Here is a 15360-nt window from a genome sequence, read left to right as displayed (position 1 = left end):
TGCAGATGTCTCAAACCCACTGAAAGCACCAACACCCTCGTAAGTGTACCCACTTTTCTTGGACAGTTGGACAGAAAAAAATGGCTTTAGAATTGACTGCTACGATGCGATACGCCCTTGATAAACATCTTGGATGTTCCCGAATGTTGCCTCTTATCTGACGCTCAGTAGACTGGCAGGAAGAAGGGGATACAACAAATACGAAGAGAAATTGTTGCAGTCCTTGGCGAGCTTTTAGCGGGATGGTGTTGTCACTGAGTGCCACCATTTTGCGCTTCGGAGTCTCGTCTTGAATCAGAACATAAAGGTCAAGAGCGAATCAGGACGAAGGTTCTTTTAAAACCCTCCCCCGCTTCGCGATCTCACCCGAGGAGAACACAGAACCCTTTCATTTAAGACCTGATTCAGAATTGAGAAAGATACCTGTAGACGTGATCCGTGAAAATTGAGAAAACTGGAAGAAATAGAAAGTACAGCAGCACTCGAAAGTGAAAACATAAGTGATTTAGAAAACAAGTAGAGGTAATCGCAGCCTCTATCTCACACTACTTGGGAACCGAATGAGTTTTTTTCAAGCGGCTTTTGCAGCTCTTGGTCTAGGCGTCGTTTCAAACGTTCAATGCGAAAGCAGAGAGGCAGTAAATTTGACGACAAAAACAATCAGTGAGGGCCTGAATCGAAACGCCCACAATGTCACGTCTCTAGGGAGCGCCACTTATTCGAGTGCTCATTGCAAAGAGCATAGAGATGCAGAACTGACATCTGAGCTAGTTGGTTTTTCATTTTCAAAAATTATATAAAGCGCACTTAGGACAACAGACAAGGGAGACCTAAGCGCTTGTGTTGTTTGGTCTCCCTTGTCTGTTGTCCTAAGTGCGCTTTATATAATTTTTGAGCATAGAGATGTCTCGATGGCTTTGGGTGAATGCATTTTCTTCAATTGTTTCTATGCAAGAGAATAAACTGAGACAGCTAATTTCTTATGCTTCTGCAGTTGCTTCTTCCACGAGCAAACTCATGCTTCTGTTAACCTCAAGGAACACTTCAAAACCCGCATCTCGAGCGTATCTTCCCAGCATTTTGCTCGCAGAGAAGAAAGTACCATAAAACGGCACTCTACAGGGGCCGTTTACAGGCTTTATGCGTACCCTTCTTCGCTTGCCTTTATTTGCACTCTTCTCGCTCGCCTTCTAATCTTTTCATTCCTTTATTCACCTCACTTCAACGAAGGATATATAAACAAGTTTGCAGTTTACCTCCGTGCCTTTCTTTTCTCTGCTTTCTCTCTTTTTAATCAAGCAGAGTATAGATTTGTGAAACTTATAAAAAAGAATATCTGTTCCCGTGCAAATTGCAGATGAGTAACTTACTTCCCGATACTTGTTATCGAAGGCACGCAGCTCCGAAATAGTTTTTGTAGCGAAAACTTGTTCATTGCTCAGATACTGTTAGTTCGACAATGTCAGTGTCTGCCAAGGTATACAGCGCAAAGAATAAATGATATTTTTACAGCACATGTGCCGCATATGCGCGCTTTCTCCTTGCACCGTATCAGCGGAAACCTCGTTCCGTGAATAAAAAAAAAATATCAGCACGCGTTTTAACTTCCTAAAACTACCCTGTCCCAAACCTACCATAACCACGAAGCACACCGTGTCAGGGAGCTCCGCTTTAGTTAGATTACGAGGGGTCCTTTAACGGGCGCTGAAATCTCGGCACACGGACTTTTTCCCACTCCACTCGTATTGAAATGCGGCCTTCGAGAAAGGGCATTGAAATTGCGACCTCGTGTCAAGCTGCGTGACGTAGCCGCTGTTCCACCGGGGCGGAGAAGGATATTAGCGATAGGAATAATTCAGTCGGGTAGCTATAAAAATCAGCGCATTCGACATTAACTCGTTGCACTTTTCGCATTAAATATTCAATTTGAAGGAAGTACTTCTTGCAATATTAAAAGTGATTTGTCATGCACAGTAAAGAGGGCCGCCCGCGTTTTTAATACACGTTCCGCTCTCCCTCCTGCCGCCCTGTATATCATTCAGGTTATTTCATTTGGAAGAAGGCTACAAGGGCGTAACGACAATTCGTTTGCCGGTGGCTCTGTCTACGTAGTACATGCCGGCTGCAGGATTACGGAGCCAGATAACCTTCGGGATGTCATTACCCGAGCTCGTTGAACAAGAATCCACGCACGCTGACACGCTCTCGCTCCGTTCTTACTACAATGCCGAGAGGCGAGGGGGCTCTTGGCAGCGGGCTCGCCATTACGCACGCAGCGCGCCGAAAAGAAAGAGGGTAAGCGAGTCATTAAACGCCGGCCGATAATCGCGGATTGTGAATTTCAGCCGCGCCAGCTGCGGGCTCCAACCGGTTCAATGAGCGATCGCCTAGCGACGAAGCCGAGAAAAAGAAAACGTACGCCCAAGGAGCACGCGATGACGCCGCATTTGGCTCCGTCTGTGACAGTTGAAGCGTTTGTAGAAATCGCGCCGGTGCTCGCGAGAATCCACGCCGGGCTTCCCCGAGACATGACGGCTGCGCGCTTGTGATCGGCCGCGCGAACACCTCGCGGCTCCGGCGTCGCTGCGGTCTGCCGCGCCGAAACTTGACGCTCCGTTCTCTTTTCTCGTCTCTTTCGGCCCCAGAGAGTAGCGCGCTCGGCCATGCACAGCGAGGTCGAGTACGCGGTGTTCGGCGCACTCATGTGCGCCAACCTGGGGTTCGGGCTCTACTTCTCCTGCGTGCGGCGGGCCCGCAAGGAGGCCACCACGGACGAGATGTTCCTGGGAAACCGCAGCCTGCGCACCCTCCCGCTGGCCGGCTCCGTGCTGGCCTCCATGCTCTCGGCCATCGGCGTAATCGGCTTCAGCGCCCACTACTACGCCTACGGGTTTCACTACCTGTGGAACTTCCTGTCGGCTCCACTCATCGCCGTCATCGTCTCGAAGGTGGTCATCCCGGTCCTCTACCAGCTCAAGGTCACGTCCGTGTTCGAGGCGAGTGTCTTTTGCCATGAACAAAACTCTTGTTGAGTACTGCCCGCCGTCAAGACAGCAATAGAGGCTGTCAGGGTCATTGAGTGGGAGTCAATGCATGCGTTGCCGAACAGATGTTGCCACCATGTAAGTGCGTGTGCGCCAAAGGCAGCAGCTGGCTGATTCTTGTGGGTCTGCTCTCTAAGCGCGTGCCAATTCCTGCCTTTAGGCGTAGACCGAGCTTGCGCTCTTGGAAGCAATCTCGGAAGGCGGGGTGGTCGGACCTGCCGTCACTTTGTCGCTGAAGTAACGAAAGCATCAGCTTCCTATCTAAGGGGACATTGCGCGGTTTTAAATATATGGACAGTAAAAGTACTGTGTAGGGCATGGTGGGTTGTAAGATCATGGAGCACCTTTAGCTTAGTGTACTCTCAAAGTTTCAGCCAACAAGAATGTTTGGACTGGAGGCGAAGTAGTTTCGTATCATTCAGTTTTGTCACGCGTTAATTTTTTTCTTTCTTTTATTTGCGAACATGGTAAAGTGTCTTTTAGCGAAACCTCTGTGGGAATAGCGACAAAATGGTCCTTATTACTAGAACAGATAGAAATGAAGTACGCGAAAAGGCCGTTGCCAGTGCAGTGAACTGAGCGCTCCTTACATTCGGTGCGCATGCAAATGGGAAGCTAAGAAACAGGGCTATGATCGCGTCGTTAGCAACAATAGGTATATCGCTCAGCTTTACACTACAATCATCAATCGAGATACACACGCGCTTTTGCGAAAGTTTTTTGTTCCTGTAAAACGAAACGGCGTCGTCCTCAGAAAGCGGGTCTGCCCTCTGAGTGTTACAATCTCATTTCTTTTCCATCCCTTCCAAGACGCGCCCATAAATTCACCTCTGTACGGCTACTGGTTCACATATTTTTGTGCGCATGTACGGCTGCGAACCTATTTCGTACTTGTCAGTTACTATACCTGGGTTAGCTGTCGTCTCAACGGCTACTCTGGCCTGACTGCGCAGAACTGACAGTCATTTGCACTCTGATATTTCATCATAACTTTATGAGTTTGCTGTTGAATTCCTACACTGTACTGGATGGAAAAACCTAGCAAAAGAGATACTGAAATTTCTCTATGGCACCTAATTTCTGATAATTTCTGATAATTTGCGCTCTATAAGGAGCAGAAAGATTGAGAAGAATGTTTTACGGCGGATCATTGCGATGACCCCCGCCTCTTTCTCCTCCATTTTATTCGCTTGAAAAATTTGTGCCGTTGTACTCGGAACAGATCGTTCGAAAGTTCGGTCCGCGAATCTTTGGTGCCTTTGCACTGACCACTTGTGATAACCACCTAGGTAATACCCAATGCGCCGACCAATCACTGACCGACCTTACGCACAAAAAACTTTGTACGACTGCGGACATAAGTAAACGGAGCACGGTAAACTCTTGTGTTCGTAATCACGCCTTCTGCGACAGAAATGAAGGAATATTATGCTTCCACGAGAGACCGCAATACCTTTCATTGCGAGCATGCGGACACGGTATGGCATGCGCATACTGCTGAAAGTTAAACGAGGGACGGACTCTTCAGCTAGTCCCGTCAAAAAAATATTCACGATTGGCACTTAAGACCAGATATGTGCTTTGAATACAAAAGCATTGTTTATTGTATTTTATATTTCTTTAAAACTTTTTCTCTTTCTTTCTAATGGCACACCTACTCATTAGCATAGTCATAAGGCAACGCATATGCTAGGTTCATCTTCGTTCGCCATGAAGCAACGTGGTTTTGGTGCCTATGGGTGGCGAGCTGGTCTCGCAATCTGAAAGTCCTGGGTTCATTTCCATGCGCCTTCAGAAGAAAATTGTATTCTCCTTTGATACCACGGTGACGTCATCTGGGTTTTTTGGGACCACTGCTGCTTGTCAACGCCCACGCCGGGTTTCGCCGCCGATGAGCCGTATAATGCTTTCGCATGAGTGAATAGACATTACTGCGTTGTAATGGGATAACTCAGGCAAAATCAGTAAAATTGTTTGGCCTGAACTAAATATGATGCCCGTAAAACTCGGTAAATGCTCCTCTTATCGCTGTCGTTCCCAGGCTGTCAAAGCGAGCAGAATGTTGTAGTGAACATGACCATTAGCTGTCCTGTTATTATTTATTGGCATGTTTCAGTGCCGCATTTTACTCCTGCAAGTTACAGAACAACGGAAATCAGGCGAGACAGTGTAATTAGGTAATCCGGCAAAGATCTGTCGGGGCGCTTGTAGCCAGTGGGTTTTTTTGTTGCTCAAGGCCGAGAATCTGAGAGCACTGTGAAGTGGAATGCCTTATTACGCCCTAATAGAGCTGCAAATTGGCTCTTTACTGTGGGACAACGCCTTATCCTAGAAGGTTTTCGTCATGGGCAATAACTGACGTTTTGTTTGGCCTTCTGGAAATTCTCTAACTCTTAAAACAGCCGTGCTGGTTTCTGCGCCTTGAAGTAAGGACTGGCACAGAATTAAATGCGCACAATTTTGATTTGTTTATCATTATCTTACACGAACTGCGTATCCTAAGACCAAGCAAATCGGAGAGAGAGAGAGAGAGAGAGAGAATGAAAAGGAAACGCAGGGAGGTTAACCAGATGTGAGTCTCCGGTTTGCTACCCTACACTGGGGATGAGGGATAGGGGTTAGAAAGATGACAGAGAGGAAAACGCAAAAAAAAGGAACGTGCACACATGGAGACACACACACTCAAGGCGTTCCAGTTAAAGTCTTTCACACAGGCCAGTAGATTGTAAGAAGCGCAAAAGCGCTTGCACGGCCTTCTTTTGCGACGGTAGGTCCTTACGATGTTGTAGAATTCTTTTTTCGGATAGCGGTTGGTCGTCCAGTTGGTCAAGTTCGTGGCTAAGGCATGCCCCTCTGTGGACTGTACTGCGGGGCAGGCGCACAATATATTGCCAATTGATTCTTCATGGCCGCAGTGGTCACAGTTTGGGGTGTCGGTCATCCCTATGCGGAAGGCATAGGCTTTAGTAAAGGCAACACCCAACCAAAGTCGATATAAAAGCGTGGCGTCTCTACGGCGAAGCTGTGATGGCTCTCGAAGACTTAATGTTGGATCATGTGAGTACAGTCGCGTATTTCTTAAATGTGGCTCATTCCATTGCGACTCGGTGCACTGCCGAGCAAGTAGGCGGAGCTTCCGTGCCGCGTCAGTTCTAGATAGAGAAATTGGGACGTGGCGCTCCTCAGTATGGGCTGAGCGGGCAGCGTGATCCGCCCGTTCATTGCCGATAATTCCGCAGTGACTTGGAAGCCACTGGAACGCTATTTCATGGCCGGAATGACTTATATGGTGTAACGTCTCTGTAATATGGAAGATTAGTTGTTCGTGCGGTCCGCGTCGTAGAGGTGACAGTAGAGACTGCAGTGCCGCCTTCGAATCGCAGAATATTGTCCATTTGTGTGGCGGTTCATCACCAATGTGATGAAGGGCAGTTAAGAGCGCTGCGAGCTCTGCTGCCGTCGATGTTGTCGCGAGGGTAGTCTTAAATTTGATTGTTGTAGCTTTCGCTGGAGTGACGATTGCCGCCGCGGAGCTGCTCGGAAGGACAGATCCATCAATGTAAATATGCGTGGAGTCACGGTAGTTCTCCTACAAATGTAGTAGCGTGAGCTGTCTATGGGCTGGTGATGACAGATCAGCTTTTTTCGAGATACCAGGTATTGCGAGGTTGATTTTTGGCTGAGCGAGGCACCATGGAGGGATCGAAGGTCTCGCAGCCGGAGTGAAACAAGCTGGCAATGATTCATCATATGCAGTTATCGTTTGGCTGAAAGATGTGTGTGACCTGTACGCTAATAGAGAGGCTAAATGGTGACGAGGATTCCTGGCTAGATGCCTTATATGGGTCCTGAGTACTTCAATTTCAATGTGGGTCTTGACAAGGTGGTCTCTAGCGATTGCTATCGTAGCCACTGTTGAAGCACTCTGAGGCAGGCCTAGACAGATCCGGAGCACTTGACCCTGAATACTTTGTATTGTGCGTAGATTCGTTTTTGCCTGTGTTGTTTATTACTGGCTAGCTGTATCGCAAAAATCCTTGAAAAAGCACCCTGTACAGATGTCAGATGTAACATGGCACTAGGCGACATTCCCCAGGTCTTGCCAGCGAAAAACTTGAACAGGTGGCAGATGCCTGTCAACCGTTTTTTCACGTATGATATGTGTGGGCTCCATGACAAGTCCCTGTCGATTATGGCACCTAGAAACTTGTACGATCGGACCCGTCGTATTATTTGGCCATTTATCATTACACTGTAGTTTGCCATGGGTTTGCGCGTAAATGGCACTAGTGCGCATTTCTCGGAGGAAATTTCCAGGCCTCGATTACGGAGGTAGATAACAGTTTGTGTGGCGGCTCTCTGAATTCTCGCTCGCAACTGTAGGCGTGTTACTGCAGATGTCCATATGCAGATGTCATCCGCGTACAATGATAGCCTGACTGTGGTTGGCACGTGCTCAAGGAGAGCAATTAGTGTTAGATTAAATAACACGGGGCTAAGTACACCGCCCTGGGGGACGCCGCGGTAGCTATAGTGAAGAGAAGTATGGCCTTCCTCGGTGCTTACAAAGAAGGATCGCATGGATAGATAGCTCCGTATACATTGAAACATCCGACCACCCACTCCTACCTCTGCGAGAGCAGAGAGGATGACTTCATGCGTAACGTTGTCATACGCCCCTTTAACGTCGAGGAATAAGGATGCGCAGAGACGCTTACGGCATTTCTCATGTCTAAAGTAGGTCACCAGGTCGACGACGATATCGATCGATGATCGGCCGCGTCGGAAGCCCGCCATGGCATCTGGGTAGGTGTTGTGGTACTACAAGTACCACTCCAGGCGTCCTAGGACCATCCTCTCCGTTACATTGCCCACACAGCTCGCCAAAGCGATCGGGCGATATGATCAGAGCTCCAATGATGAGAGCTCCAACGGCGACTTGCCAGGCTTCAGCAGTGGAACAAGGCGACTTGTCTTCCAGGTTGTTGGTAGCGTGCCATTTCTCCAAGATTCATTGTACACCTCAAGAAGAACTCCTCTCGCTCGCTCCCCCAGGTGACACAGAGCTCGGTAGGAAATTCCGTCAGGTCCTGGCGCTGATGTGCGGCTACACAAAGCTAATGCTGCCTTAAGTTCGTGGATCGAGAATGGTAGATCCAACCGGAAATCACGTGGTGGCGGGTAGCTGCTCGAAGGCGATGGAATGTTGGTAGCTGTGAGTTGGCCGGATAATCTGGCGCAGAAGTCCTCTGTCACGTCAATCTCCGATCTCTTTTGAGAGAGGGCAAGCGCCCTTGAATGGGAATCGCTGTACGGGAAGTGTCCGCCGCCCGCGCCCCGTTCTCCATAGTTGCGATAAAGGCTTGAGTGGATCTAGCGACTAACTGAAGGCAGCCCAACGTTGCGATTCGAGCTTGTCTAAACGGCGCTGTATCTTCTTTTGCGTGCGCCTGGCGGTCCGTAGATCGTCCAAAAAATCGGAAAAAACAGGATAACACGTACATGTACTCGTGCTTGGGATGATTGAATAAAAGTGTGGAAGGAAAGCGTTAATAAAGATGCAGCACTGAGAAGGTGACGCCACTTGCCAGGGGCAAAAAAAAACTTTTTCAAAACGAATACGCATTACAACTTTAAAGGATCAAGTTTATGATAAGCAGCGCTAGCACACAAAAAGATCTGTGCTTGTCTAGGGTGCACGAAAAAGAAGAACGCGAAAAATGAAACGCCGAGAAGTATAAAAAAAAATTCAGAGTAAAATGTATTTATCGTAACAGTACAGTATGAAATCAATAGAGGGAGTGTCGAGTTAATGAGTCGCAGCGGTGTATAAGTCTCACCTCACCTTAAACTCCTTAAAAATTTCGAATGTAGGTCGCTCTCTTGGGTAAAGTGCACCTCATCTAGACGGCCAATAAGGTTCATTGGCATTGGCACATATTAATACATCTACTGGCAAACCGATATATGCGCAAACTAAAACCAGCTTATGTATTTCACCAGCGAACCGCTTGGATTTTACTGAGCCGTGCTCTCCGCCGACAAGCGCGTGGCAGGAATTTCAGGGGAAAGCCGATGGACTGCAAACACGCAGATCATGAACAACCGTAACTGAAGCGAAAAATCAGACCGTCAATAGCAACAAAGCACTAAAGATTAGAGAGGACACTTAAGATCCGCCTTAAGGGTATGATACAATAGCGTAGTGGGTTAGTCTTTCCATTCTGAGCAGTTTGACACCTTTGACCGCACTTTTTAGTTTTTTTTTCAATGGTTCAATTAATTGATCAGTTTAACACTCTAAATTTTCTTAATTAGCATAATCAAGCATTGTCTTTTAATCCCGAACTTTTTGACATTTCTGACCCCCTTTTTAAAGGTTTTCAGCTTTAATTTTCTTAATTAATTAAATAATTAATTAATTAACTATTATGATTTCATTTACTAGTCATCGCCTACTACATGTAAATCAATCATAAATCACTAGAACCACAAATTGCCATGATACAATTTTTTACGCTGTCCCCGATTATAGGTCGCGGTTTCGAATCCCTGCCGCGAGCTGGGCTCTAACTTAACTTGTACGCAGCCCCCGATTATAGGTCGCGGTTTCGAATCCCTGCCGCGAGCTAGGCTCTAACTTAACTTGTAAATTTACGCTGCACGAAACACGTAATCTTATGACACCATCCTGAACATTTTGCGGCAACCGGTTGGCATGATACGGTTTTTTTTTTTTTACGCAGCCCCTGATATTTCCGACACGCGGTGCCGACTACACCGACGGCTTTTCGACTGAACGAGCTGTATACGCTATCGCGTAGTATGGTTGAATGTACCACGTCAAAAGCAAGCCTGCAATGATTTTGAAAGCGTACCAGTGGCCGACAGCTAGAATTTTTGGTTTTTCATGACTCTCTGTTGAAACTGGCTACAGTAACATGAAAAATAATGGCACTTTTTCTGTTAAGTCTTCGTTCAGTAGTTGCAACAATGTGACGTGAAACGTTCGCTGTGAGCCGTGCACAACACACTCCTTTATGCCAGTGGAAAAAGCACGGCTCAAAACTGCGAGCTCAATTAAAGCAGTTCGGAATATACATAAAGAAACTACACACCGTTCTCTCGAGTGAAATTATAAGTCCCAGCAAAGCAGACATGAGAATAAAACAGGATAGATAAGCGGGCGAGTTGGTGATACATAATGCAAAAAACAGCGCGAACAAACGGGGACTAGACGAAGAATACACAGGAACAAGCGCTGACTCTCAACTAAAGTTTAATCACAGGAAGCACACTTATAAAAGGAAACAGAAAACGAAAAAAACGACAAATCAGAACGCATGTGTTACTATGCGATGTCCAGATATGCAACCTCACAGTCACGCAGGAGCAGGGATGGTTGGCTGACACATAATCTTGGTTTCTTTGTCATGTTATACGCCTCGATAATTTCCCTGGTCAACTGGTCGGGGTGTTTGTACAAAATGTCAGTAAAATGCAAGGACGGAAAACATGATTGACACTCTCGGCAATGATCAACTAGATTAGTAGAGCGATTAGATTCTAATGAATTGAGATGTTCTCCGAGTCGTGTGTTAATACAACGTCCCGTTTGCCCAATGTATATCTGACCACAGGATAGGGGGATTTTATAAACTACCCCTTTGGAGCACGGCAGAAAACTTTTAGCGTGCTTAACACCACAGGGACGCTACAGATTTCTTGGGGTTGCGGGACTTATTTTCTACTGCTGAACAAATTTTACTGAGCTTATTCGGGGCCGAAAAAACCACATCAACTTTATACCTATGGGCCACATTTTTAAGACCATGAGACAGGCGATGTACATAGGGAAGGATTGCGAACTTTTTCCGTTTCTGTTCTTTCTGTGAAGACGGCAGCAATGTCGGCGCTTTAAGCTTTTTAATTATTTTATTGCAACCCAAAGTGATAAGCTCAGCTGGATATCCTGCTTCCTTTAGTCTCTTAGCCTGATTATCAAAGCTTTCTTGCATAGCATGGTGACAAGATTTTGACAACGCAGATGACAAGGATGAAACAACAATTCCACATTTCACTACCTTAGAATGATGTGACTTATAGTTCAGCAGCGGTTTGTTGGCACGTGGCGCGTAATTCCAACACATGTGTCCCTTCCCCTCAGTCAAACATAAATCTAAAAATTGTATCTGGTTATCGACCGGTACCTCAGTGGTGAACTGTAAACCCCGTGCATTAGCTTTAAACGCTTTAAACACTGTAGACATGTGCTTAGCATAGTCCGTTTTTTCAATGAGGATTAAAAAATCATCGACGTATCTGAAAATTCGGTACGGCATTCCACACAAATCTTTCTGGATAGCTCTATCCACGAATGACAGAAAAATAAACTTTAAACTTTAGTTGAGAGTCAGCGCTTGTTCCTGTGTATTCTTCGTCTAGTCCCCGTTTGTTCGCGCTGTTTTTTGCATCATGAGAATAAACCTGGGAATTATGATTTGGTTTATGGGGGTTTAACGTCCCAACGCGACTCAGGCTATGGGAGACGCCGTAGTGAAGGGCTCCGGAAATTTCGACCACCTGGGGTTCTTTAACGTGCACCGAAATCGCACAGTACACGGGCTTCTAGAATTTTGCCTCCATCGAAATTCGACTGCCGCGGCCGTGATCGAACCCGCGTCTTTCGGGCCAGCAGCCGAGCGCCATAACCACTCAGCCGCCGTAAACTTGCGAATTATATATAAGAAAATACAGTACACTTTATCGTTATCGTAAAATCTACTTACAAGCCAGTGTGTTTTTCCCGCTCATGAAAAACTGGACTTTTCAGAGCTGGTTTCAGAGCAATGTCACAGCTGGTGCGGTATTAAAAAATGTTGCAACAATAACGTACGCATGCTTGATTCTCAATAACAAGTTGCTTAACCCTGTAACGCCAGGCGCGTCACGTACGATACGAACTGTAGATACGCTTATAGTTTTTTTTTGTAGATGCGGAAGTCCTACATCAATTTCACCCAGCATTGTAGAAATACTATTTCCCAGTCTCTTCCCACAATATCTATCAAAGCAAGGTCAAACTGCCAGGTGCTAGAGATGGAGAAGCCCTGCTGTGGAAACTAATTCCAAAATCTAGCCGTGCCGCCAAACGACTTAAAATTTCAACGGGCGAATTGTGCATGGGCACGTCACGTGAGGGAACAATTGTGAATTTTTCCATTGATTTATTGTATGCATATGAGCATGTCGATGCAGCTTTACCGTTCTTTGGCTTCCTGAAATGATCATAATTTGTCGATTTAAATAATCCAGTCAATATATTTGGCTTCAAATCCACCGGTTGTTTTACATTCATGCAGTCTAAGCACAAAAAATGACGAATTGGCGGGATTTCATAGCGTTTGTCCGACGTTTCCATTGGCAGGACATTACAATATTAAACAAATTCTCTACTTTGTACTAAATAAAATCTAGAGGCGGATATCTGAGATTTCAACTCAGTATTGGCTCAACCGGAGCCGAGTCTAGTTTACCTCCCTACCTTCCGACTATCTACAATGTCTCTTTGTCCAGGCGATACCCCTTCACACTAGCGTCATTTCTTCATCAGCGGTGAACGGTTAAAATTGCTTATCGGGTGCCTTTGTGTGCTTTTTTTCTCAAGAAACCGCACTCTTAAAAGAAATTTATGCCTGTTTCTTTGACTTACGGATGGAGACCTTTAGGGCTTTTTTGCTGTTGTTTTATTATTTGTTAGCTGATCGTTCGTGTTCACAATAAGCTTGTGACCTATGTCCTCCTAATGAAGCCTGGTATTATACTGAGAATTACGAGAAATGACCCTCAACGCAACAAAAAAAAAAAACGTGCTACCCTTTGCTACATAAAAGTTCTTTGTTGCGCTCCATCAAAACCTGTGATTGATGTCGAATACATTGTAGCACCAAAGATTATCACTGTTTATCTCCGCATGCACTAACAAGACAAGCACTATTGTATAATAGTATATATCAATTTCACCAGTATTGTGCATGCGACAAGTTGTGCCTTCATATGTTTCTTTTTTTTCTTTCAGTACCTGAGAATGCGGTACGGCAATAAGATTGGGCTAGCAGCTTGCAGCATATACTTCTTCATAAGTGTAAGTAAATTTATTTTTAAGATAGCATTTCTCTTAACTGGTTTGTGTTATAGTCTCGAAATAGCATAGCACGTTGAGTAATGTATTCAAAATGCGGCCTCAATATGGGAAGCTGTGCTCAGACTAGCTTGTCATCGCCTTCACACAACCCCCCCCCCCCCCCCCCTCCACCGCCCCTCCTCCCATTGAATAGGAAGATGACATGGCAATACCGAACCAATGGCGGACTTTCGAAAACGAGGTAGTTAGGAAACAAATAATGATAACGTAGAACACGATCATGTCGACAAATAACCGCAGCAATAAAGCCGACGGGTTTGTTGAAGTACTACGCCGGTATTTGAACGAGGTAGAGGAGGATGGACGAAACAGCACGGAAGACCACACATTCCGCAATAAACAAACTGCAAAATCCGGGTGCAAATTAAAGTTTTCTGTACAAACAACGGCAAAACAAAATGTAGTGCAGCTGATTTATAAATAGCAATCGATGTGAACGCTCGAATAGTCGCAGCAATTATCAGTTTCCACGACACAAAACATGTTTATATATATATGAGTATAACGACGGCAACTTCATTCTTTTTTCGTATGAGGGCGATCTCTATGAAGTAAGTGTTCCCGTAAGAAACTTTAAAACATCAAAATTAACAGTGCTTCTACATGTAATACAATTATCTTTCTGTTAATCAGTATTGAAGAATGTACAATTGTACGTGAGTAACTGACATGGTAGAAAAGAGGTCAGCAGATTAAAGTAATCCGCTTAAAAGTGCGCATTGCTGTTTGGGAGGCTGTATTTCTTGTGGTATATCGGGGAACAGCAAACTAACGTATTGGTAGACAACCTGCAAGTGTGAATTTTCTTTTACCAAAGATAATCAGCAATCTGTCATTTTCAGTCTGTGTAGTTGTGCGACATTACGAAGAAGCAGGGAATGTTGCTCAGTTAATTTCTTCCCGTCGTCACGTGAAGTGAACAGGTGGCGCTATGCACATGTGAGGTTATCGCAATGGGGTAGTTCGAAGGCCAACGTTTACCCCATTGTAGCTGTAAAATGAAAGCCAAAGCTTCTCTGTCTTTATTCATCATTGGATCGCTGGTTTATAGGTTGCTAAGGCTACCCTGAAACCGAAGCGGAGACCGCGATGTGCACAGGTGTAATTGTAGTATTGGACGAAATGCCCGACAGGGGAACTGCCGTTACAAGCTAGTTCTGAATGAATTGAATGCTGACCCTGTAATTATTCGAGCGTTGGGACATAATCAGTATGTAAAATGAAAAACTCGAATAAAGCTTATTTGGCCTTTCACCACCTGAATCGTGAGCTAAGTAAGTCGATAAAGGGACGAAATTATTAGTGGTTTATTGAAAATAACATACAAAAGGAAGGAAAGATTTTTGCTTGCCGCTGCATCTGCCATCGTATCCAGAAGCTTCTGAGCTGCAGCCAGTGGGAATAAAATGGCCAGGAAGAGGACAATGAGGGGAAAGGAAAGAGAGGAGATGTGAGTGATCTATTATTGCTGGCTAAAAATGACTTAAATATTGCGTATCATTTGTTCTAAAACAGATGCAAATTTCGGCAATGTGTTACTTTAGAAAAGAGTTCACTTACACATGGTAAATTATTGCAGAAAGTATGTAAGTCTATTTCTATTACAATTTGTGCGTTCGTATTATATACCCATCCTGTACAATGAAACTCTCGATTTAGTAAGCTGAGCTGACGATAGAAAGGCGTGGCGTAATAAGTGTTTCTGGAACTTTCAGGGAAAGAAATTGTCATAATTTTTCAGAAGCTGGTTAGCACGACTAGAATTGTCGTCGCAATTAGTACACAGCCCACTGAAGATAGATATCTCTTTGAATGTACCCTTAGATAAATCCATACGCTCCCGAACTAAGCATACATTAAATCTCAAAGAATATGCATTTCGCTCAGACATTTTGATATTCAATTTTTTCGCTTGAATTAAAGGAATGTATACCTTGGGCCTCTGTATCACTACTGACATATCTTAGCCGAAATTTTTAGCTCTTCTAGCAACAATAATTAAGCCATGTTTAGCCAGATATAACAGACCATTCACAGCACCTTATAAAACAGCATCTGTATAACTACAATATTAAGGCGAAAGCATTTAATGGCTCATTCTACAGTCCGTCC

At 45.1% G+C, this 15360-nt stretch overlaps 1 protein-coding gene across 2 annotated transcripts in view; it reads left to right on the top strand.

Annotated features, from left to right (window-relative positions):
- LOC144115599 (sodium-coupled monocarboxylate transporter 2-like) overlaps nucleotides 1–15360 on the top strand; it is a 100146-nt gene that overhangs the window by 43015 nt on the left and 41771 nt on the right. The window contains exons 1-3 of one of the 2 annotated variants that reach the window (XM_077650018.1): nucleotides 2056–2295; nucleotides 2646–2996; nucleotides 13123–13188. In XM_077650018.1, coding sequence (XP_077506144.1) covers nucleotides 2116–2295; nucleotides 2646–2996; nucleotides 13123–13188 — 597 coding nt within the window. In that variant the 5' untranslated portion in view covers nucleotides 2056–2115. Of the gene's footprint in view, nucleotides 1–2055; nucleotides 2296–2645; nucleotides 2997–13122; nucleotides 13189–15360 lie in introns of those variants that run through there. The other variant, XM_077650019.1, reaches the window with a different exon arrangement.

Source organism: Amblyomma americanum, chromosome 1, assembly GCF_052857255.1.
Source record: "Amblyomma americanum isolate KBUSLIRL-KWMA chromosome 1, ASM5285725v1, whole genome shotgun sequence".
Lineage (NCBI taxonomy): Eukaryota > Metazoa > Arthropoda > Arachnida > Ixodida > Ixodidae > Amblyomma > Amblyomma americanum.
The sequence above is the reverse complement of the archived record's forward strand: the minus strand, read 5'-3'. Positions and strand labels throughout refer to the sequence as shown.